General features: G+C 41.7%; 1 protein-coding gene across 3 annotated transcripts in view; it reads right to left on the reverse strand.

Moving 5' to 3' along the window:
* The window catches only part of LOC126175441 (eukaryotic translation initiation factor 5B), a 392901-nt gene that overhangs the window by 211906 nt on the left and 155270 nt on the right, over window positions 1–25725 (reverse strand). For all 3 annotated transcript variants that reach the window (XM_049922245.1, XM_049922244.1, XM_049922243.1), the window contains exons 12-14: window positions 24906–25029; window positions 15755–15922; window positions 204–380 (exon numbers count right to left, since the gene is read on the reverse strand). In XM_049922245.1, the coding sequence (XP_049778202.1) occupies window positions 204–380; window positions 15755–15922; window positions 24906–25029 (469 nt within the window). The remainder of the gene's footprint in view (window positions 1–203; window positions 381–15754; window positions 15923–24905; window positions 25030–25725) is intronic.

Genomic DNA, 25725 nt, shown 5'->3' on the forward strand with positions numbered 1-25725 from the left:
CCCGACAGTATTATGTGCCTACAGTACAGCCAGGTGGCATTCGACTTTGCAGCAGGTTGTGGCCATAATGTTTCGACTCATCTGTTTATATAGTATTTACAAATTAAAAAAAAAAAAACTAATTAAAACCACTGACTTTATCTAAATTATAGGCCAGTATCGACAGAAATGAAAAAACAACAAATTTGGATGTAAGTACAAACCTTCACACGTAATTCCTTCATGGGCTGCGGCATCAGGAGGGATCTAATCTGCGTCACAATCGGACCATCTGTGCCTGCAAGGACCATGGTGTCACCTTCTCGAAGTCTTCCATTGACTAAAATTGCATCAATAGTTGTTCCCAGGCCAGGTATAGCTTTCACCTCCAAAACTGTTGCCTGTAAGGAAAATTTACAAGATTAGTTGCAGTTTTGAAACACCACACAGATTCCTTAGACAAAAATTAAATAATTTTTAAAAGTTCAGTTTTGTTCAGAGAAGCCTTCCAATTAATGGCAAGTGTTAATAACAAAAACTAGACACCACAGTTTGTCACTGAATACGAGGATCGCCCAGAAAGTAATGTACCACTTTTTCTTTCCTCAGTCAACAACAGTGGTATGAACGTGAAATTTTAGGTATACATTATTTGATGTTTCTGGTACAAGCATACAAATTTTTCAGTGTCTCTAACCAGCCCCAGATCTAAGATATTTCCAAAATGGGGCAAAAACTCTAGTGTTTGAGATGCAATGCAACAAAAAAATTTAAAAAATTCAAAAATATGTTCATTTTGTAGCACACATCTTTCTGAAGAGTTCGACACATATAAACATGTCCCTCTCCCTATCCCTCACAAACACCAACCACAACAGAACCTTCAACAAACCCCCCTCATAGCCAACAAACCTAGCCTAGCCACCCTACTCAATCTCATGCCACATATCACCAGTCCCAATTCAGTCCTAAACCTCTCATCCAGAGACATCTGTTCTATCAAAAGGCTTAACCTTTAGCCCCACACCTAAATTCAACCACACTGCCCTGGTTAAAGATCTCCTCTCATTCACCCAGAACCTCATCTGGAAATATCACTTCACTACCCAAACACAGCCCCCAAATACTAGACCCAGTGTTGAACCCTGTCTAGAACAGTTCCGACTGCCTTCTCAAAGGGATCCTCCTCCCCTCCCCCAAAACCATCCCTTGCAGACATTTAAGGAATTCCTCACACCCAGTGTTGCCTCCCAGTCCTTCTAGAAGAACATCCCGACAACCCCCAACATCACCCCAGCTGAATCCCGTGCCATTAAGGAGCTGAAAATAGACCGCTCTATTGTCATCCTCCCGGCGGATAAAGGCTCCACAACTGTCGTACTTGACCGTGTGGAGTATGTGGCAGAAGGACTGCGTCAACTCTCCGACACCTCAACCTACAAAGCTGTTCCCCAGGACCCCATTCCCTCCATCCAGACTGAGCTGCAAAAAATCCTAAAAACCCAAGGTCCCTCACAAGGCCTCACAACGGCTTCCATAGACTTACTCACTCCACCTGAGCCACGTACCCCTACCTTCTACCTATTACCCAAAATCCACAAAGAGAACCATCCTGGCCGTCCCATTGTAGCAGGCTTCAAAGCCCCAACCGAACGTATCTCAACACTGGTAGACCAGCACCTACAACCTATCACCCGCAGACTCCCATCCTACATCAAAGACACAAACCACTTCCTAGAATGCCTCAAATCCATTCCCATTCCTCTCCCACCTGAAACCTTTCTTGTCACCATAGATGCTACATCCCTTTACACAAACATCCCACATACCCATGGTCTCTCTGCCCTTGAGCACTACCTCTCCCAACGCCCACCCGAAGATCTTCCAAAAACCTCATTCCTTATCACACTTGCCAACTTCATCCTCACCCATAATTACTTCACTTTTGAAGGCCAGACCTACAAACAAATCAGGGGAACGGCCATGGGAACCAGGATGGCTCCGTCCTATGCCAACCTCTTCATGGGCCGCATGGAGGAGGCTTTCTTGAAGACCCAACAGCTGCTTCCCCTGGCCTGGTATAGGTTCATAGATGACATCTTTGTGGTCTGGATTCATGGTGAGGAACCACTCCTAAATTTCCTCCATAACCTCAACTCCTTTTCGAATCTGAATTTCACCTGGTTCTTCTCCAAAACCCAAGCCACCTTCCTGGATGTTAACCTTCATCTTGTTGAAGCTCACATCCACACCTCTGTCCATATCAAACCCACAAACAAACAACAGTACCTTCACTTTGATAGCTGCCATCCTTTCCACACCAAACGCTCCCTTCCCTACAGCCTAGGTATTCGTGGCAAACGTATCTGCTCCAGTGACGAATCCCTCAACAATTACACCAATAACCTGACCAGTGCTTTCCTCTCCCGCAACTATCCTGCAGACCTTGTCCACAAACAGATTTCCCGAGCAATACATTCCTCCCCGTCCAACAACAATGTTCCTACCCCCTGATCACACAGAAGCGTCCCCCTTGTCACACAATATTATCCTGGCCTCGAAAACATCAACAAATTACTCCGCCAGGGATATGACTTTCTCAAGTCAACCCCTGAAATGAGATCATCCCTTGACAAAATTCTCCCCACACCACCCAGAGTTGCCTTTTGTCGCCTCCCTAACCTCCGTAACATCCTTGTTAAACCCTACAATATTCCCAGACTACCTTCTCTACCCAGAGGTTCCTACCCCTGTAACTGAACCCGCTGCAAAACCTGCCCCATGCATCCCCCCACAACCACTTACTCCAGCCCCGCTACTGGTAAAACATACACAATTCAAGGCAGGGCTACTTGTGAAACTACACACGTCATTTATCAACTGACATGCCTGCACTGCACAGCCTTTTACATCGGCATGACAACAACTAAACTGGCTGAGCGCATGAACGGACACAGACGAACTGTCCGCCTAGGAGATGCCCAATACCCAGTAGCGGAGCATGCCCTCCAGCATAATTCTAGGGACCTAGGAACCTGCTACACCGTATGTGCCATTTGGCTTCTCCCACCCAACACCAGTCCCTCTGAACTGCGGAGATGGGAACTTGCACTCCAACACATCCTTTCATCCTGCCATCCCCCTGGACTGAACCTACGTTAAACAACCTCACTCCCATTCACTCTTCAGTCTTCTCCTCTTTCCCTTTCCTCTTTAGCCATTCACGCATCTTTTCATCCTACATAGTTGTTTATCTTTACTATATATCTCTTTACTTCTGTATGCATCCTCTTTGGTTTGAAGCTGGCACAGTACTTACAGTAGAATATCTTTGGCTTCCCTCTGACAACCATGCCTCCATCCTTGCTACCCTCCCTATCTTCCTTTCCCTGTTGCTTCATAACCTGGGTTGTGAGTAACTGAATCTCCTTTCCCTTCTTCTCTTTCTTTCCCCTCTCTCCTCCCCGATGAAGGAACATTTGTTCCGAAAGCTAGGAACGTAAATTTTCGGTTCTGTTTTATGTGTATCTATCGGCTGTACTGAGCTGAGGTAAGTACTGGCCAGCCCCTTTGTTAATGTTCAAGGAAATGTAAGACATGTTATTTGGTCTCAAGTGTGCCAAAGTGCAGTGCCACATCTAATCGCACAGCTTTCTTCTATTGCAAATAACAGTATTTTACTCTGTGGAATTCAAACACGTGTACAATGGAAACCATCAAACCTCTATTCAGGACAGTGGGAATTAAAATGTCCTGTGGTGCCCCTGCGGCTCCCAGTCACCGGTTTGATGACTTCTTCAATCCTTAGGTCCCAGCATTTTTTCCTCTCTAATCTTGCTACAGCTTTACATGGCAGGCTTTCCTTTATGCAAAAGGATCTATTACCTCATCAAAGTTCATCAAACATTTTGCTACATGAAAAATCAAAATGTCACTGTCTAATACTGAAAAAGCTGTTAATATGAATAGTACCGAAGACTGGTGTGGTTTCTCAATCTGATTACGCTTTTTGTCACTATCTGCTAGATAAAACAAAATAGGCCTTTCTAATATTGTAACAATTGTAACATACACCAAATAAGTCACACTCTTTTGACACAAATGGTTATTATCTACCTCATTTACATAAAAAATGACATAATATAATTCACAAAGTGCCAATATCAAATGCCTATTAGGCCTACTACAAGCAAAAAGTTTTATGCTAGAAAACAGTTTCACATTTCGTTCATATGCTCCAGTTTCTCAAGCAGGAGATCAAAAGTGATGGTTGTGGGGTGGTGGTGGTGGTGGTGGTGGTGGTGGTATTTTTATATAAATTTGAAATAGTTATATTCTTCCATATAATTTGTTTGATGTCCCCATTTCTTCTCGTTCCTTGTTCTAACAAAAAATATTGGCATCACTAATTCTGTAACTATTCTTGCCATTGTCAAAACTTATTCTCCAGTTACCTTCGCAAACCCTGCCAGAATCACTGGTTCTGTTATCCATTGTTTATTTTCCAGTTTGGTGTTATTACATGTTCATATATGTTTTCTGCACTATTTCAAGAGTAGAATTTAAGCAGCCGCTAACCGGGGACTGTACAAATGGTCCTTAGTGGTACAGAGTTGCTGCAAAAATTTTCTATCAAAATTTCATTTTCTTGGATACACTGATAAGATGATATATAATCTTTCTTAGCTGCTATTCCTGTTAGTCATTCATTTCCACTCTGGAAGTCTGAATCAATAATAATTATAAAAACAATTATCATTGGCACACCCAATCAACCACATAAAAAATCAGCGATTGGCATTCACCTGTTTGGGTTTATTCTGCTCAGTACGTGTAGCACTGTCCCCTGTTGTCTGCGGGAAGTTTTTTTATTTCTAGATGCGATGGGGATTCCCCTGGCAGACACGTCATGTACACTATTGCACGCATTCAAAAATCAACTTAAGATCTGTTCAGTAGTCAATTTAGAATGTGTTCAAAAATATTCAAAAACAAACAGTCATGTATTTCAAAATCATATGAACAATTTATAGAACCAGGTGCACTGGATGCTAGGCACTTTGTGGAATAAGGTTGTTTTCTGCAACGAAGTGAATTTGGGGCCACCTGAAATTGCTGCCCAGAGCAAATACCCAGTTTGACACCCCCCGCCACCCATATTCCGGCCTGCCTCCGACAGATAGCATAGCTGCAGCAATGTTTCAAAATGGTTTCTGTAAGTGATGTACTTCAGAGGCAGTTTTGGTAGAGCTCCGAGATTTGCAGCATTCGTGGCAATCATTCACAGTTGTCACACCTGACAAGATCCACTTGCAATTCAAGATGCCAAGAGGCAGCACCATTAATTCCGAAGCATGTATGAACACATTAACCACAGTCAAAAAGTGTTTCCAGTGACTTCAGTGTGATAACAACCCAGGTGACTGATTCAACATGATAACATTCAGCCTCCCACATGTTTGAAGATTTCAGAGTACATCACGAAACATGGTTTGACAGTGTCACCCTATCCCCCCCACAGCCCTGACCTAGTTCCCTCAGCCTTCCAGCTGTTTAGGCAGTTAAAGGATGCCACTCATGGAAAACATTTTGAGGACAATAAAGTGATTCGCACTGTGAGAAAATGGCTTTGTGACCAGAAAAAGGAGTGGCACCGACAGGGTGTATATGGTCCTGTGTTTCAATGGATGAAGACGACAGGATGGGAAGGAGATGAATGGAAAAATAAGGAATGTAGAAGAAACATCATTCTTTCTTGTAAGCACCTTTCATTGTGTTCAATAAAAAGTTGTTGAAAAAAGAAGTGATGCATTTGCTTCTGAGCAACCCTCGTATGCTCAGAACATGAACAAAACAAAATCACACATCGAACTGGACAACTGCAAACACATCTGCCTCCAAATGCTATACTAACAACCATGCCAACAAAATTTAAGAGGAAAGTTGAAAATATGACAATGCAATATCAAACTACAAAAATACTCATTAACTTCAGAACACAAAATTAACTCTTCCTGTTGGCAGAAAAGGTTTACGGACTTCCATATACATAATCAATTCTTCCCTCCCAAAAAGTGAAATGGAACCTTTGAAACAAATATTTGGTATAAAAATAATGGTTTTCAGAACAAGGGTGCAGATCTGCTTCCAAAGAAGAAGTTATTGTTCCAATTTTTTTTTAAATTTTAGACATTAGTTCCGTAGTACCAAATGAGGAGCAAGTTTCCATGGTCATGGAACCTGTCAGTGCAAGAAATTACAACAGAAAAGTAATAACAAGTAATAAAAGTTTATGAATCCTAAAATGATGTCAATCTACAATTTTAAGTAAATGCAATCAAAAATATAACACCGAAATCAGATTAATTTTTCAAGGAACTTCTCGACCGAATAGGAGTGACCCATGAGGAAACTTTTCAGTTTAGATTTGAAAGCACACGGATTACTGCTAAGATTTTTGAATTCTTGTGGTAGCTTACTGAAAATGGACACAGCAGAATACTGCATGCCTTTCTGCACAAGAGTCAAGGAAGCACAATCCATAAACAGACTGGATTTCTGCCTAGTATTAAATGAGTGAAAGCTGCTAATTATTGGGAATAAGCTGATACTGTTAACAAGAAACAACAGTAAAGAATGCATATATTGATATGTCAATGTCAGAATACTCAGACTAATGAATAGTGTTCGACAAGAAGTTCGTGAACTTATACCACTTAAAAGCCGAACTGCCAGTTTCTGAATTAAAATACCCTTTGAGAAAGTGAAGATTTACTCCCAAATATAATGCCACACATCAAAAGCAAATGAAAATAAACAAAGTGCACACATTTTGTGTCAAACAATCACTTACTTCACATACTGTTCTAAAATGCAGCATTAAGTCTTTGAAAAAGATCCTGAACATGGGCTTTCCACAACATTTTGCTATCTATCTGAACACCTAGAAATTTGAACTGTTTGGTATCACTGATGATATGCCCATTCCATGAAATTAAAATGTCAAGTTTTCTTGAATTGTGTTTTGGAAACTATAAAAACTAAGTCTTACTGTGATTTAGCTTTAGTTTATTTTCTGCAAGCCTTGAAATTATGTCTTGAACTGCACTATTTGAAACTGTGCCAACATTGCACACAACATCCTTTTCAACCAAGCAAGTGTCATCAGCAAACAGAAATATTTTAGAATTACCTGTAACTCTAGAGAGCATACCACTTATATAAATAAGGAACAGGAGTGGTCCCAGCATTGATCCCTGGGGTCGTGCCCCACTCGAACCTCACATGATAGCTATTGTCAATACTGTTGAGGATAACCTTTTGCTGTCTGTTCTTAAAGAACAAGTTGTGAGTTATTCCTCTTATTCCATCTTGGTCCAACTTCTGGAGCAATATTTTGTGATCAACACACTCAAAAGCGTGGCGAGTGTGACGTGGTGAAAATAGCCTCGGCAACGACCCATACCAATGTTGGGCTGGTGCCTGCTTTCGTGCGGCATGATCAGTCCCAGTTGAACTGCTCCGTCAGGAGGGTAAATATGGAGTTGGATCAGTTGCTTAGGGCGGCCACTCTGTCAGACATTGGATTGGTTCCTGTCAAGGCTATTGATAGGCACGGCCTACACCTCAATATGAAAGGGAAGGGTAAACTGGCAGGGTTGTTAGCGAAATGTATAAGGCAGGACACTAGTACTCATGGATGTACCTCTTTTTTAGACTAATATCAGTGTCCAATGAGAAGTTCAGGCAGGCAGGTGCTAAAGAGGTCCAAAATTCTCACAACAGGAAAGTAAATAATAATGCTACCACATTTAACCAAAATACTGGTGGATTAAAGAAAAAAAGTAGATTCTCACGAAAAGTACAAAATAATGTTACCATTTTTCACCAAAATATTCCGGGATTGAAGAATAAAGTAGATGAGCTCCTGGTTTGTTCAGATGACACTGAATCTGATAATGTAATAGATACACTACGCCTGTCTGAGCATCAGATTGTGTCTTATATGGAAAAGATAAATATCAGTGGTTATAAACTAGCTGCACATATGAGTAGAGAGAATAAGGTGAGAGGAGGAGTTGCCATATATGTCAAAAGTTATCACTGTGTAAAAAACTTAGATACAAAAAAGTTTTGTCTAGAGCAACATATAGAAGCATGTGCCTGTCATCTTAAACTGAAGGAGGGCTCTTTTATAATTGTAGAACTATATAGGCCCCCTTCAGGAAACTCATTTATTCCTGGAAAACTTGCATGCCTTGTTATGCTATATGTCAGATAGGGGAAAGCAAATTACTATTTGTGGGGATTTCAATGTTGATTCACTGAAAGAGTGTAATAGGAAGAATGACCTGTAAGTCTTGCTCGGTTCTTTCAGTTTGACATCTGTCATTAATTTTCCTACTCGGGTAGTAAAGGACAGCAGCACATCGATAGATAACACTTTTTTTAGACCTAGAAAGGTTTAAAAACATAAATTCTTGTCCTGTTAAGAATGGCCTTTCTGATCATGGTGCTCAGCTAGTTACAGTATATGACATAGCTCCATTCAGTAATTCAAAACTAGCCTCCAAAGTTGTGCGTTCAATTAATGACTCAACAATTAGAAATTTCAGATAAAACCTTCAGCAGTTAGACTGGGATGAGGTGTACAAGGAACCCAATGCTAATTTAAAATATAACTTATTTCATGATACACTTGTAAGAGAATTTGAAAACTGTTTCCCCAACAAAGTAGTTAAATCCAATTATAAGAAACCATGAAAAAATCTTGGCTTACTAAAGGAATAAAAATATCTTGTAACCACAAAAGGGAAACTGTATCTAACAACAAGAAAGACTAATGACCCAGAAACAGCCAAATATTATAAAAACTACTGTGCTACATTAAGAAACGGTATTAAAAAGTCCAGAAGCATGTGCATCATGTCTGAGATTAATACCTCTGATAACAAAATCAAAACAATTTGGAATGTTATTACAAGGGAGACAGGGCAACCAAGAGTACAGGATGACGGCATTACCATCAAAGCGAATGGAAACTTGATAAACAACAAGCCGGCAGTCGAAAACATTTTGAATAATCATTTTTTAAATGTTGTAGAGAAAAAAGGCTCTAAATGTTCCTTAGAAGAAGCAAGGCAGTTAATGGAAGAGGCCTTACCCACACCATTTGATACAAATGAAATTCCACCCACCTCTCCTTCTGAAATTGGGAAGATGATAAACTCTCTCCAGAATAAAAGCTCACATGGAATTGATGGCATTTCCAGTAGGATAGTAAAAGCTTGTTCCCAAGAAATAAGTGGGATTCTTAGCCACATATGTAATAGCTCTCTGGAGCAGGGTATTTTCCCAGATAGACTGAAGTATGCCATTGTTAAACCACTGCATAAAAAAGGGGATATGTCTAATGTCAATAACTACCACCCAATCTCTCGTCTGACTGCCTTATCCAAAATTCTTGAAAAAGTAATGTATTGTAGAGTAGCTTCACACCTCTGTAAAAATAAAGTTTTAACAAAATGTCAGTTTGGTTTTCAGAAGGGTTTTTCAATTTAAAATGCTATATATACTTTCACTAATGAAATATTAAATGCTCTGAGTAACCGGAAGACACCCGTTGGGATTTCTTGTGAACTCTCAAAGGATTTTGACTGTGTAAATCATGGAATACTTCTAGATAAGCTCAAGTACTGTGGTATGAATAGAACAGTGCTCAAATGGTTTAAATCATACCTAACTGTAAGAGTGCAGAAAGTTCAAATAAGCAGTTCATATAATATGCAAAAAACTGGTGATTTCTCAAACTGGGGAATAATCAAGAATGGGGTGCCGCAAGGTTCGGTCTTGGGTCCTCTGCTGTTCTTCATATACATTAACGACTTGCCATTCTATATTCACGAAGATGAAAAGCTGGTACTTTTTGCCGATGATACAAGTATAGCTATCACACCCAACAGACAAGAATTAACTGGTGAAATTGTGAATGATGTTTTTCAAAAAGTCATTAAGTGGTTCTCTGCAAATGGGCTCTCATTAAACTTTGACAAAACACAGTATATCCAGTTCCACACAGTAAATGGAATGACACCGTTAATAAATATAGATTTCGATCAGAAATTGGTAGCTAAGGTAGAATATTCAAAATAAAGTGTGTCCATTACACAAAAGCATGTAATCCGAATAATTGCTGGAGCTCATCCAAGATCATCCTGCAGACACTTATTTAAAGAGCTACAGATCTTCACTGTAGCCCCACAATATATATATCGTGGCAAACGAATCTGCTCCAGTCCGGAATCCTTGAACCATTACACCAACAACCTGAAAACAGCTTTCGCATCCCGTAACTACCCTCCCGACCTGGTACAGAAGCAAATAACCAGAGCCACTTCCTCGTCTCCTCAAACCCGGAACCTCCCACAGAAGAACCCCAAAAGTGCCCCACTTGTGACAGGATACTTTCCGGGACTGGATCAGATTCGGAATGTGGCTCTCCAGCAGGGATACGACTTCCTCAAATCCTGCCCTGAAATGAGATCCATCCTTCATGAAATCCTCCCCACTCCACCTAGAGTGTCTTTCCGCCGTCCACCTAACCTTCGTAACCTCTTAGTTCATCCCTATGAAATCCCCAAACCACCTTCCTACCCTTGTAACCGCCCCCGGTGTAAAACCTGTCCCATGCACCCTCCCACCACCACCTACTCCAGCCCTGTAACCCGGAAGGTGTACATGATCAAAGGCAGAGCCACGTGTGAAAGCACCCACGTGATTTACCAACTGACCTGCCTACACTGTGAAGCCTTCTATGTAGGAATGACCAGCAACAAACTGTCCATTCGCATGAATGGACACAGGCAGACAGTGTTTGTTGGTAATGAGGATCACCCTGTGGCTAAACATGCCTTGGTGCACGGCCAGCATATCTTGGCACAGTGTTACACCGTCCGGGTTATATGGATACTTCCCACTAAAACCAACCTGTCAGAACTCCGGAGATGGGAACTTGTCCTTCAGCATATCCTCTCTTCTCACTATCCGCCAGGCCTCAATCTCCACTAATTTCTAATTTCAATTTGCCGCCGCTCATACCTCACCTGTCTTTCAACAACATCTTTGCCTCTGTACTTCCGCCTCGACTGACATCTCTGCCCAAACTCTTTGCCTTTGCAAATGTCTGCTTGTGTCTGTGTATATGCGGATGGATATGTGTGTGTGTGCGCGAGTGTATACCTGTCCTTTTTTCCCCCTAAGGTAAGTCTTTCCACTCCCGGGGTTGGAATGACTCCTTACCCTCTCCCTTAAAACCCAAATCCTTTTGTCTTTCCCTCTCCTTCCCTCTTTCCTGACGAGGCAACCGTTGGTTGCGAAAGCTAGAATTTTGTGTGTATGTTTGTGTTTGTTTGTGTGTCTGTCGACCTGCCAGCACTTTCATTTGGTAAGTCACATCATCTTTGTTTTTAGGTATATTTTTCCTTCGTGGAATGTTTCCTTCTATTATATATCAGTTACCTAATAGCATCAGTAGTCTGACAGACAGTCATAACATTTAAAAGGAAATTAAAAGAATTTCTTAATGGCAACTCCTTCTACTCATTAGATGAATTCTTGGATATAGTAAGTGGGTAATTTCCCAACCTTCACAAAAAAAATATTGAGTGTCATGTAATATTTTGTGTAATGTAATATCTTGTATAGACACCTTTTATTAACTTGACACGTTCCACATCATTACGAGGTGTCGTATTCATGATCTATGGAACAAGTACTAATCTAATCTAATCTAAACCTCAATTAAAGCAAAAAAGATGCTTAGTATTGAAAACCTTTTATTTAGTTCATCTAGTGCCTCACACAGGAAATAGAATATAGCATTTTCATTTGTTAAATCACTTCTAAAACCGAACTATACATTTGATAGCAAATTATGTGAAATACATTGATGAATTATCCTTACATACACAGCCTTTTCAATAACTTTAACAAACACTGAAAGCTCAGTAGTAAGTTCTAAAATTGTCTACATTATCCCTTGCTCCCTTTTCATAAAGCGGCTTTACTACTGACTACTTTAATTGTTCAGGAAACTCACCATTACTAAAGGAAAATGGCTAAACACAGAGCTAGTGTGTGCAGCACAGTACTTTAATATTCTGCTAGTTTCCCTACCATTTCCATGAAAGTCTTTAGTCTTCAGTGATTTAATTATTGATTCAATCTCCCACTTGTCAGTATCACAGAGGATTATTTCAGATATCAGTCTCGGAAAGGAATTTTGCAAGAGAGTGATATGATTCTCTGTACAAACTAAGTTTTTATTTAATTCACCAGCAATGTTCACAAAGTGATTGAACAGAAACATTTTTACTACGTATTGACTTTATATTCTCGACCTTGGCCTCTGACCAGCGCACTTCCTGCACAACTGACCATATAGTTTTAATATTATGCTATGAGTTAGCTATTGTATTTGTGTACCACATACTCTCTGCCTTCCTAATAACAATTGAAGCACCTTACAGTACTGTTTGTAAAGGGCTATAGTAAATTTTGACTATTTCTAACATTTTGACATAATTCCCACTTTTTTTTTCTAAATGATATACTTATCCCACTAGTTAGCCACCCAGATTGCCTTTACTGCTTGTGCCCTATTTAGAACATTCTAATGGAAAGAAACTTTCAAAGAGCATGAGAAATGTGTTAAGAAAAGCATTATATTTGTCAGCTATATTATTGGTTCTATAAACATCCTGCCACTCTTGTTCCATCAGGAGGTTTAAAAAAACACACTATTGTCGTTGGATCTATTGCCATTGGATTAGCTTTTCACATAGTTTGTAATCATGTATAGCATTTGTTTGAGTATAAAAAGCTTTTATTGTCAAAATTTACGTATCATGGTCTGAAAGGCTATTCACCCTTTTACTAACAGAATGCCCATCTAGTAATGAGAACGAATAAAAATACTATCTCTGGATGTGCTACGGTTTCCCTGCAGCCTGGCTGGAAAAAACAGTGTCTGCATCAGGTCATATGAATTTAGAATATCTTCCAACATCCTTGTTCTTTCATGATAACATACAAAATTAATATTGAAGTCACTATAACAACTAATTTTTGGTATTTCCGATAAAGTGAACAAAGAACCCTCTCTAGCTTGAGCAGAAATGCTCTGAAGTCAGAGTTAAGGGTCCTATAAATAACAACAATTAGAAGTTTAGTTTCATTAAATTCAACTGCACCTGCATAACATTCAAATTCCTGTTCAGTGCAGTGTAACTGGAATACCTCTTTTTATGTACATGGCCAGTTCCTCACCCCGCAAACAACTACTTAAAAAACAGCCAGCTAATCTGTATCCTGTTTAAGAAGGCCTCTGAATTGTCAACATCTATAAGTAGTTCACTAACTTTATCTCTAATACCTCTTATACTTTGATGAAATATACTAATTCCTTCACTACTTGGATACCTGACCACCTTTGAAGGTGGTTCCTTTGTTAGGAAAAGAAATCCACTACTTTACAGCTACACTATTGATGACAAACAGCTGGAGACAGCGTCTGCTATAAAATATCTAGGCGTAACTGTCCAGAGCAACCTTAAGTGGAATGACCATATACAACAGATAGTGCGAAAAGCAGACACGAGACTCAGATTCATCGGAAGAATCTTAAGGAAATTTAACTCGCCCATGAAAGAAGTGACTTATAAGGTGCTTGCTTGCCTGATACTTGAGTATTGTTCATCTATCTGGAATCCCTATCAGGTATGACTGATAGAGATAGAGAAGATCCAACAAAGAGCGATGCATTTCGTCACGGGATCATTTAGCTGCCAAGAGAGCGTTACGGAGATGCTAAACAAACTCCACTGGTAGAAGTTACAAGAGAGATTTTGTGCATCACGGAGAGATTTACTATTGAAATTTCAAGACAGCACTTTTCAGGACGACTCAGACACCATATTACTTCCCCCCACATACATCTTGCATACTGACCACGAGGAGAAAATTCGAGAAATTAGAGCCAACACAGAGGCGTACTGACAATCATTCTTCCCATGCACTACTCGCGAGTGGAACAGGGTTGGAGGATCTGCCAACCTACCCTTCCCATATCTAGTGAGGTGCAGATCATGCCTACTGAAACCCGAGCTATTGATAGGCTCAACCAGCATCACTGCAAAGTGAGCCACGCACTCTGCCACCAGTGCCTTCTCAAGCCCCAGGTTAACATGCCTAATAGCAGCGTTAAAATGACATTGACCATGAAGCTGAAACATTTGCATGAAGTGCACATTTGTGCCACCAGTTTGAGCAGCTACCTTTTCCTGGTCACCACCTACATCACACTCCTCGTCCCTATCAAGACTATTCCCAGCTCCACCCACAATCACTACCAGATCTTGTTTCATAAAATTCCTACATAACTTCTCTAGATTCACATTCACTTGAGTCAATCCTGCACTACGCTCCACAATGCTGGTGATATGGTACTCGCTCCCTGCAAGTGCTGGCCTACACCTCTACCATGAGAACTACCTAGCAGCAGAACATCCTTCCTTCTATTAGAATTTGCAACTGACTTAGGCTCTCTAATTGCTGAAGTCTGCTGCATGTTTCCTACAGCTATAGCTACAAAAGGCTCCTAGACCAAGTACAACTGTCTGAATATCTCCTCTTCCTAGCTGCCTTCTTACCAACAGCCAGTTCCCATTTCCAGCACCCTTTTCCCTCCACATCCTATCTAGTTCCTCCTTTGTGTTTTGTGACTGCACCTGAATGGCACAGACCTTACGCTCCTACTTCTCTATTAGCTTATCTCTGCTACAAAGTCTGCATTTCCTGGAGGGGGTCTCATTAGAATGCCCACTGGCATTCCCACTGCATCCCCCAATGAAAATACTTTGAACAAATCTCATATCGTAACCCACTACTCGCAAACCTACAACAAAGCCCACACTTCTCACTCATGGTAAAATGTTAACAATTACTGAAGAAAACTAAATGTCTATCTTTTCAAGTTCAGTTACTATGCTAGAATGATTTACAGAACTAACAATAGTGAACTCGACTTCTGTCCACTATTAAGAAAGCAACTACTTCTATTAATACTACTAAACCACAACTAATACCAATACCACACAAACTTCACACAATTTCTTATCTAAAACTAAAAATTCAAGCATCCACTGGAACAGTGACGAAAGTAAACACAGTGAACCAAAAGTGTTTTCTGAAATATTTCACTACAAATAGTAACAGCGCTGGCTGAAAACTGACCTACTAAAATTTAATAAATGATTACAACGTGCAAACAACTTTATGAAACACGATGAGTGAAAGTTTCAGAAAATTTATTTAACCATTATCTCACGAGAAACAGCATGAGACACCACTGAAGACTACTAAATTTAATAACCAAAAAGCAATTCACCAACAACTTTGTCACTATTTAACTTAAGAACCACTACCATTGCTACTGTATGCCACAAAATGTAAACACTGAATAAAGCAGTCAACAAAACATTCTCATGATTTAACCATCACTTGAATCAACAGTCTAATTTTATAGATTGCCTGTATGAATTCTGTATACTTTTGTTAATGTTATTTTTATACATTAAAAATACTTTGCAGCATGGACCAATTTCTAACCTTGTGCAGATAAAAAAATGTTTACCTATTAAAGAAATACTAGTGACATTTTGGACAATGCTGTCCAAAGTAACTTAAATAATATTCAAAATTGATTTCATGATCTCACCTGAAGTTCCTCTGAGTACATCAGTCTCTTTGCCAACATATTCTGACAGCTGTCAACAATAAGAGCCAGCAGATTTCCCATGCCCTCCCCTGTAATGGCACTTGTAGGTACCAGGGAGACGTAACTCCGGACATCAGGATTATCATAGAATAGAGCAGCATTGAGACCCTATTAAAAAATATACAAAAATTAAAAGCTGCAAAAAACAAGGTTGAGTTTCCCATCACACACACACACACACACACACACACACACGAAGTTACCTCAAATCAGTCTTCACTGTAACATACAAGTCAAAACATTTTAATATAGCAGTTTTTGTTGTAGCCTATTCACATCTGCAGGTACAAGATGATAATATTTCACAAGACATAATGCTCAGTAAACATGGTATGCTATATTATATTGGTGAACAATTACTATCATGAGTAACTGAATAACAGAACAGTCTAGTAACATGTAGCACCTCCTTCTGCTCGTATGGTTGCAGCGATACGTTGTGGTAAGAATTACAAGAGCCACTTGAAGCAATGGGGAGCCATCCAAATCCATGACTGCTCAATAGCAGCCCACAACTCAAGAAGATTGGTCAGAGCTAGAACCAAGATATTTATGGCGTCTCGTATATGTTCAATAGGATTAGGAAACATGACATGGGAAACCATACATCCACACTAATCATGTAGACTATTTCTCAATCTCACACTAATAATGTAGACTGTTTCTCAATCTAACTAAGCATGTAGACTATTTCTCAATCTCACACTAATAATGTAGACTATTTCTCAATCTATTCTGATACAATCTGAGAGTTATGCACTGTGTTGCTGATAGTAGAAATCATCTACCGGATGCTGTAGATGAACAAATAGTTGCAGATGTTGTAGGTGAGCAAATAGTTGCACATGACTGTACATAACTAAGTAAAATTGTATAACAAAGTGCACAAAATTGCTATAAATAACTCGAAAAATGTTAGAAAGTAATAGGGTTGGTTCATCAAACCAACTTGTGAACCATGCTGCCTGTTCCTTACCAATGCCATCTGCAAAGTCTGTCTATGACTGATACCTTGTGTGTCATTGCCTACAGCAGAGAACAATCCCTAGCCTAATTATGGCCTCTCCACTGATGTGCAAATTGGGCACAGTCTTCTGAAGTGTAGCATACTTATGTTCATAAACCACAGGTAATGAATGCACAAAGAACAAATCTATGCATCACACACCAGTAACCAATTTTTGAGTGCACTAGGAGCACGTCACGTCACATTTGTAGCTGCAAGGATTACCACTACAGCCATGTAGCAAGTTCCATCAACTCCAGCTTATTATCCCTCACTTCCAACAATTTCTCTTCCCACTGATTCAGTGGTGTCCATCTCAATGAGGAAACTGCACAAGGGGGATGGCACACTGTGTTACTAAAGATGTTGTGGATGCCTCCTAGGCTACTGTATGTGTCCATGCATTTCCCTTATATTTTGTACACCCTCAAATCCAGCATAGCATCACCTCCTTCCCTATATGCTATAGTCAGAAGATGCGGTGCTGGATGGACTGGACTGGTTTCTCTGTTGGGCACAGGCACTAGACAGCTTGCAACACACTTAAATGTTTTGAAGAGGCCGAGTGATTTCATAATTTGAATGAGTTCATCTGCTCCAATTTTCTCAAGAACAAGAATACCTCACCTTTTAAAAAAAAAACCAGAATTCATTTGCTACACTGATCATTAAGAATACTATCTGAGAATGATTGTAAGTGCAGACAGGCATACAACTGTTCGGTTTTTGTTTTGGTTTTGTTTTGCTTTAGGGCACAAAAAACAACTAGGGGTCATACGTGCCCAAGTCAAAACTAGGGAATACAAAGACAGAGAGGAGTTAAAAAACAACTATACGTCAGTCCCAATTGACATAATAGAAGACAACTAAGAACAGGCACACAGAAAAAGGGCTAAAAAGGATACCATATAGAAACAGAGCTCCAAAACTAAAATTTAGTGGCCTTTGCCACATTGCTTTGGCAGATAAAAAGTCAAACGTAGTCAACAGCTCGTGTGTCATTTGCTAAAATGGCCTACAAATCAGACGGCAAACCCAAGTGGGTATATAAACAGTTAAAAAAATGGGCATTCCATCATGAAGTGGTGGACAGTTAAAACTTGGGCGCAATGTGTACAATGTGGTGGGGCAGCGCCATGTAGCAAATGGCGATAGTTCAAAAAGGCAGTGCCCAAAACGCAACCTAATTAAAATGACCTCCTCCCGGCGGGAGGGCCAAGAGCAGGTCGTCCAAGCCACTGGGAAAGGCTTAATAAGCCAGAGCTTATTCCCATGAAGGGAGGACCATTGGCGATGCCAAAGGGCCGCCACCACCACCTGACAGGCGGAGACAGACAGATCATTGGAGGGAATATAGGTACTCGCAGGCTGAGGTACGAGGACTGCAGCCTTGGCAGCAGCGCCATCAGTCTCATTTCCTGGCACACCGACATGGCCAGGAACCAACAGAAACATCACACTGGCTCCACCAAGAGTGAATAAGTGACAGTTTTCTTGGACCCCCTGCACTAAGGGATGGGCAGTGTACAGTGCACACAGACTTTGAGGGGCACTGAGTGAGTCTGAGCAGAGGACACAATTGAAAAGGCTGTGTCGCCGGATGTATTCCATGGCCTGATACAAGGCAAAGTGCTCGGCTGTAAATACTGAGCAGTGTGCCGGAAGCCAATACTGGTGCCAATGATGAAGGCACACCTGACTCCATGGTCAGTGCAAAAGCCATTAGTGTATACAAAGGTACTATTGCAAAGTTCCGTGTGAAGCCACCAGTACCAGCTGGGTATGAATCACACGTTCCGTCACCTTGCAAACGCAGCTGGTAAGAGAAAAGGGGCAGTAGCTAGAAGGAAGGTTTTTGTCCTTACTGGGCTTAGGTATGGTTATGACAGTGGCTTCACGCCAGCACCCGGGAAATGTGCCCTCTGCCCAGATGCAGTTGTACACATTAAGCAGAAAGTGCTTGCCCGCAAGAGAAAGGTACTGCAACATGTGAATGTGGATGGTGTCTGGCCCTAGGATGGAGGATTGGGATGAACTGAGAGCTTGATCCAGCTCCTTCATAGTAAAGGCGGCATTGCAGCACTCACAATTTGGAGAGGAGAAGGGTATCGCCCAAGCCGCCTCCTCTCGTTTCCAATGGAGGAAGACAGGGTGATAGAGGGAAGAGCTCGAAACTTCCGCAAAATGGTGGCCCAAAGTATTTGAGATGGCAACAGGGTCCACAACAACTCATCTGCTATTGCCAGGCCGGAAATTGGGGATTGGATCTCAGTCCCAGAGAGCTGTCGGAGGTTGGCCCATACGACAAAGGAAGGGATGGAACTGTTAAAAGAACTAGTGAATGAAATTCAGCTAGCTCTTTTGCTATCCTGAAGAGCACGATGACATTTTGCACGCATTTGTTTATAATGAACGCAGTTGACTGTCATAGGATGACAGTTGAAAATGCAGAGAGCACCTCTGCATGAGTGAATTGCGTCGCAGCATGCCTTAGTTCACCAAGGGTCTGCGACACGACGAGGTAAAGAGGAAGTATGAGGAATGGAACGTTCTGAAACAGTAAGGATAATGTTTGTGAGATAGTCCACCTGGGCATCACAACTGGGGAAATCTTGTTCTTCAAAGGTGGCCAGGGAGGAGTAAAGCTGCCAGTCACCCTTAGGTAAGCTACCACTTGGGTGTGCACGTGGATGGGGTATGAGTCAGCAAACGGATAGCACATGGTAAATGGGCATTCAAGTAGGTGTCAGAAAGAACAGATCACTCAAGACAATGGGCAAGCTGGGCAGAGCAGAAGGATAGGTCGAAATGGGAATAGGTGTGCGATCAGTTGGAAAGGAAAGTGGGTGCTCCAATGTTAAGGCAGAAGAGGCTAAGTTGGTTAAGAACGTCAGCCAATAGGGCACCACTCTGACAGGTCCTGGGAGAACCCAAAGTGGATGATGCGCATGAAACTCACCTAGTAGCAAACATGTGGGAGGCAGCTGTCCAACAAGCTGAAGGAAGTCTGCCCTGGTGATATCAAATGACGGAAGGACATAAGGACATAAATGGTACAGAGGAAAAAAGTCAGGTGGGGAAGGAAAAGTCGAACTGCAACAGCTTGAAGATGGGTAGTCAGGGAGATGGGTTGACTACGAATGTCATCCCGTATGAGCAGCATGACGACCACTGCGGAACGGAATGCCGACCTCAGGGGGAAGTTCAAAATGAATCAGTAAGTCATGTGAAAGCTCAAAGGGGTCATGAGGGCGCAATTTCGTTTCCTGAAGGCAGCGTATAAGGGGATGCTGTGAAGCTAAAAGCAGCTGAAAATTGTCTTTGTGGGACCAAAGGCCATGAATGTTTCACAGGAGGACAGCCATGATGAGAAAGAGGTGTAGGTGTGTCAACTCGGCGGCTGCCGATTGACAGCTGGTGTAAAGTCGCTACTACAGGGCACAGAAGCAGAAGGAACCTGCTCCATAGGGTGCACAAAAGCATCGACTTGCTTGTGCGGTTGGCCTGTGGAGTCCAACACTGAAAAACAGTTGGTGGTGCGCACCGGCGATACAGATGCCGGGCGGACTAATGTACCACGGGGAGACACTGTCTAAGAGGACCTTTGAGTCAGCGAAGGAGAACACAGTTTGCCTTTGGTGGATTTCTTCGAGCTTTTCCGGTTAGAGGAAGACTTGGCTGTTTGGCTGGAGGGATGGAGGAAGTCTTCACAGGAGTTCTCCTTATGTCATTTCCAGATCACTGGTTGTTTAGCTGGTGGCTTCGCCCCTTGAGGCGAGAGTTTGACAGTTTGTTGCACAGCTGGACAGGGGGGATGGTGATGTTACCGTGACACTGGGCGATTTCACAACCTCAGAGCTGAATTTGAGGTCACATGTCTGTGTGGTCATGTTCTTCATGCAGCGACGGGTAACAGGAACAGAACTATAGGTGCCACACAGGAGAACACAGGGTTTGTGACTAGCCAGTAGCTTGCAAGCTACTGTGTAATGCACTTTTTCCTTTATCCGGATCTCTTTGACAGCTCGCTCATCCGCTCATCAAGAGACACAGGAAAATCCTGAGAGGATGCGGCATGGCCTCCATTGCAGTCGATACAGCGGGGAAGAGGAGATGGACAATCGCCCTTGTGTGCATCCCTACCACAGGTTGGTGTCAACAAGATGTTCTAGTGTGGTTGAAACGATGACACTGGTAGCAGCGCATCAAGTTTGGAATGTACAGCCAGACTGTGATAATTTAATAGCATCTTTGACGGCAGCACCACTCTATCAAAGGTGAGGAAATGAGTGCGGGTGGGCACTAAGGAGGAATCTACCATTTTCATTACACAATGGACAGATATGACACCCTGTTTAGAGAGGAAAGACTGGATTTCAGCCTCAGTTAGACCACCGAGCAGCCTTGTGTAAATTACACCACGGGAAGAATTCAAAGTTCTATGGGCCTCGGCACGAACAGGGTGGCCATGGAGAAGCAAGGCAGCAAGCAGTTTTTCTGCTTGAGAATCAGAAGCAGTCTCCAAAAGTAAAGTGCCATTCTGTAGACGAGATCAGAATTTCACAGGGCCGGCAATTGCATCAACACCTTTCTGAATAATAAAGGGATTGACCATGGTGAAGGACTGACCATCTTCAGTAAGTGAGATCACGAGGAACCGTGGTGCAGTGGGAATGGTCTTGGAATCATTAGCCTCATTATGTTTACGTTTAATAGATGTATATTGGGAAGATGAGTGACTCACTGCGAGAAAATTCCCCATGACTGCCAGTGTCTCCAATGATGCACTCCTTCCAAGTGGGGGCTCCCTTCACAAGGGAGCGCACCTGCCTTAGGTGATTGTTAACACCTCAGGTCACACCACCCGAGCACCTGACGGAGGAACCAATCGGCAATTTGAGAAGGTTGCAGCTGAGGCAATCACCCCTCCCTGGGCCTGGCCTGTACGAGGGGATATGGGCGAACCCTACCTGTCAACCCACGACTGGGAATTACGCATTACCCAGTTGCTTGTTATGCGTCAGATGCATGTGCCAGCCTTCAGGAGTGCACAGGGAGGAAGACAAAAAAGAGGGACCTAAAATGCAAAAGCGGAGGAACAAGAGGAGTAGGGAAACAAAGAAAGGAAAAGAGAGTGAAAAACAAAGGCGAGACTGTTCATACCTCAGCGACAGACAATGCAGAACATTCCCAATAACATCCCAGACATGTTCCCCCAGGGAGGAAAAAAAGAATAGCAAGAGGATAGACGCGCAGCACAGAAGGGAAAAAATGCTGCAAGGGCTGGGGCCCCATGGTAGCCAAGAGTGATGAGCCCCCTGGGGCGGGGGTGGGGGGGGGGGGGGTGACAACTGTGATGCCAAATGAAAGGATAGTCTGAACAAAAAATATAGAGTACCATGCTTTCTTTGCAAATGGAAATGTAAAATAATTTTTTGTTTTATAATTTACTAAAGTTGGCTCCACTCCTATATAAGGCACGATATTTGGATGACACGAAGTATCATTAGCTCGTGTTTTGTGCAGATCATTACTGATTTTTTTGCAGAAGGATAATTTGAAAAATCTATTTCTACAGGAAGATGTTTAATTATTGGAAAACACATGACTTGACTGATACAGCCTGTGGAGTCGTAGCCAGTTCACTAATGGCAGCTCACAATCCTTGGCACAGAGGTAAGACTGCATTAGTGCAGCCAAACCACCTCGTAACAGGCAACATTAATAATCTTTAGCTATGCTGGTACTGCAGACCTGGAAACTTGGTGTTTTAATTCAGTTGAGATTGCATGAAACAGTACTATAAAGGTGTCCACGACCTGTAAGTAGAGCACTGCAAGGGTATTTAATGTTTTCAGATCTTTGACCCTAGAAAGGTGTAGTGGTGGCAACTTTGTCCACTTCTTGTCAAAAGCGAGCTCCAGAAGCCCTCACAACTTCCTTGAAACTGAGAACTATGTGGCTCATTGGAAGTACAGATTGGCCAATAAAGTTGTAAGAATGATTAGGCAACACGCATAGTTTATAAATGGTAGTTTTTTCTCATTCCTCCAACCACCTTATCACCACCTGCAACTAACACACGTCTGTTGTAATGCTGAAAGGGAGGCAGAAAACAGAAAATTACATTTGTAATACTTAAAACTGATCCTTGAATGTCTCCCATTCTCTTACTCATACGTACTTCATAAAGTGTCACCATCTTGATACCTGAAAAATTATATCAAAAGAAAGGACTATAAGAGTACTGGAAGTGTGGGAAGTTGTTTCTCGAACCCCTTTCTGTGTAACTGTGTGGGGATGTTTTGCTTCCCAAATGTTATATACCTGTAAGATGTCGGTGTGAATTACTGTTTCCAGCAATAGTAAGTTATCAATAGCAAGTGATAGCTCCTGACCCAACACTGAAAGTAATTGAGTAGCTTCCTGATTCTAAGAAATCCCGATGTTGACTGCACATTCCACGGCCTTGACCAGCAGCACAATGAACATTCCTCAGCTATCTACGAAGAAACTGTTACAGTCTCATTTCTTAGATGCTGCAACACACTGCATGGATTTCATTGCATCTAGCAGTATTCTTGTGAGCCTCAAATGTCAGATTCAGAGTCCTGTACAGGGGAAGGCCAGTTACATCCCTCAGTGTTGTTGGAAAAAAAATTTCACTTGTCTTCCTCCAGTAGTACTCAGCTGGAGTGGAAGATTGGTACCTGTGTTTCTACTGTACAGACTAGAAAAAAGAAGAGCACACTGTCAAGATGTTATCAGGAGTTGTCTTATTGCATCCCTGTCTGAGTACATAGTTATTGGCAACCTGGTACCTTCCTTTTCTGGCCTTATCCTGTGTATCACAAGGTTGGCATATTGTTCTGGATGTGGTAATGTTAGTGACAGAGGGTGGCTGAATGCCATTCCTGTCATGTCCCCCCTTGGGACAGAATGTGTGTACCTCATCAAAGTAAGAGAACATTTTTGAATCGAGTAACTGAGGCAGTACGTGAGTACCAGCCCAGTATTCATCTAACCAGATGTGGGAAACTGCTTAAAACCCACATCTAGATCTTTGTTTTCAATCCATCAGATGGAATTGATATGGGGAAAATGCACTTTCATGTTTGATAGAAACACCCCTATAGGATTCCAATACTTTCTTGGAGCTAATGCAGCATTTTAACAAGTCTAAAACCACCTGTTCTGACCACCTTTTGCTAAACCTGATTGTTCTTTGTGCTCTTGCGACCTGAAATTCTACGTCATCCTAGGCAAGTTGTTAGCATTTAAATAGCCACAGACCTGTGTGCCTGCCAATAATTGCCGGGTCCACAGAAGCTCAGGTGAATACATCCACAGCACAACACTGTTCCTACTGCCCTGTGTCCATGGTGTGGTGCATGTTTCAAGCAGCCACTCACCTCGATGACAATACATTTGGACACTACATTCACCCAGCGTAAAAACAAACATTACTAATCTGACCAGGCAACTTGTTTCCGCTGACTGGTGCAATCTCAATGACCCACGTCCACTGTAAATTTAATTGACAATGTTGTTGGGTCAACGTAGGAAAAATAGGGAGTGTATGCAGTGAAACCCCATGTTCAACAATGTCCACCAGTAATGTACACTCTCAGATCTGTCCTAGATCGCCACCTATCCTGCTTTATAGAGCAGGCCACTCTCCAACCACAATGTTCCTTGACAAAATATTGACATCCAACAACTTTTTGTTTACTCTTGGTTTCACTGACATTCAACCCTTTCCACATACACCCCACAACAGCACATGAACAGCACAGCCACCTCCATCACTTCTGAGAAGCTTGTTCTCAGGTGCAGGTGTCATAACAATTTGCTTTTTGTCAAATTTGCTTATGTCTTTGGATTTCACCAGATGTGGCCTGCATCATTACCAGCATGATTCCCCTGCTCAACTATATATTTTCCTTCCTGTGTCATGTGACCACAATACCAGGCAGCATTCTATCTCACTGCGGGAAATTGTGTTCTCATTCACTGGTGTAGATACTGCCAGAAAATCTAAACTGATGCCACCATTTTGCAGAATAGTGTGAAGCACCAACAAACCTGTTCTGCAAACTGGACAATGACTTCTTTAGTCCTCTGCTCAAATTCCAGTTGCGTATTTGCAGCTTGGCCCTTGATGATGTCCCGCACATCCTTTCTGTTCATTGTCTGCCAGTCATACAACCTGAAAGGAATCACAATAAAATTAAAATACTGTGATACAATATGGGAATTGAAGGGCTATATACAAGAAAGTGTACAGTTGGTGTCAGTTATATCTACTGAAACACATTATATGCAGTTCCAACTAAAACAGGGATGAAAACTGCCAGCAAAGAAAATTTTTTTCTTAAAACTCCTGATTCAAAGCACTCAGAAAATTAAACGTCACATTCACATATCATAAACACACTAATCTGAGTGAAAATAGCAACACTAAGAAGGAAACAGATGAAATTAACTTAATACCCCAAGAATCTAGTATTGTATGAATCCCCTACATGATGCCATCAGGGACTAAATTTTGGAACACACAAAAACACAGAGCGCCTGGGTATATTCCTTTGAACATCCCTCCTCATGGCTTGTATGCTAGTCCACTAGACATCAATTATAATTGATGGATGCCAAACCACATTACAGAGATGTAGCATGGGTAACTTTTCAGATGGACTTGGATACCAGAAAAGCAGGATCAAACAATTCCTGTATATCCCATCCTACATATGGTAGCACATGATACTTCTGAAATATCTCTTATGGAGCTGCATGAGGAAAGAACATCACCTCATACTAAAGCCTCCCTTATATAAGGTTCCTGTTGATATGACAAAACATACAAGGCAAAACTGCACATTGCATGCAACACACCTGAAACTAT

The sequence above is a fragment of the Schistocerca cancellata genome, chromosome 3 (genome assembly GCF_023864275.1).
Source record: "Schistocerca cancellata isolate TAMUIC-IGC-003103 chromosome 3, iqSchCanc2.1, whole genome shotgun sequence".
NCBI classification, from domain to species: domain Eukaryota; kingdom Metazoa; phylum Arthropoda; class Insecta; order Orthoptera; family Acrididae; genus Schistocerca; species Schistocerca cancellata.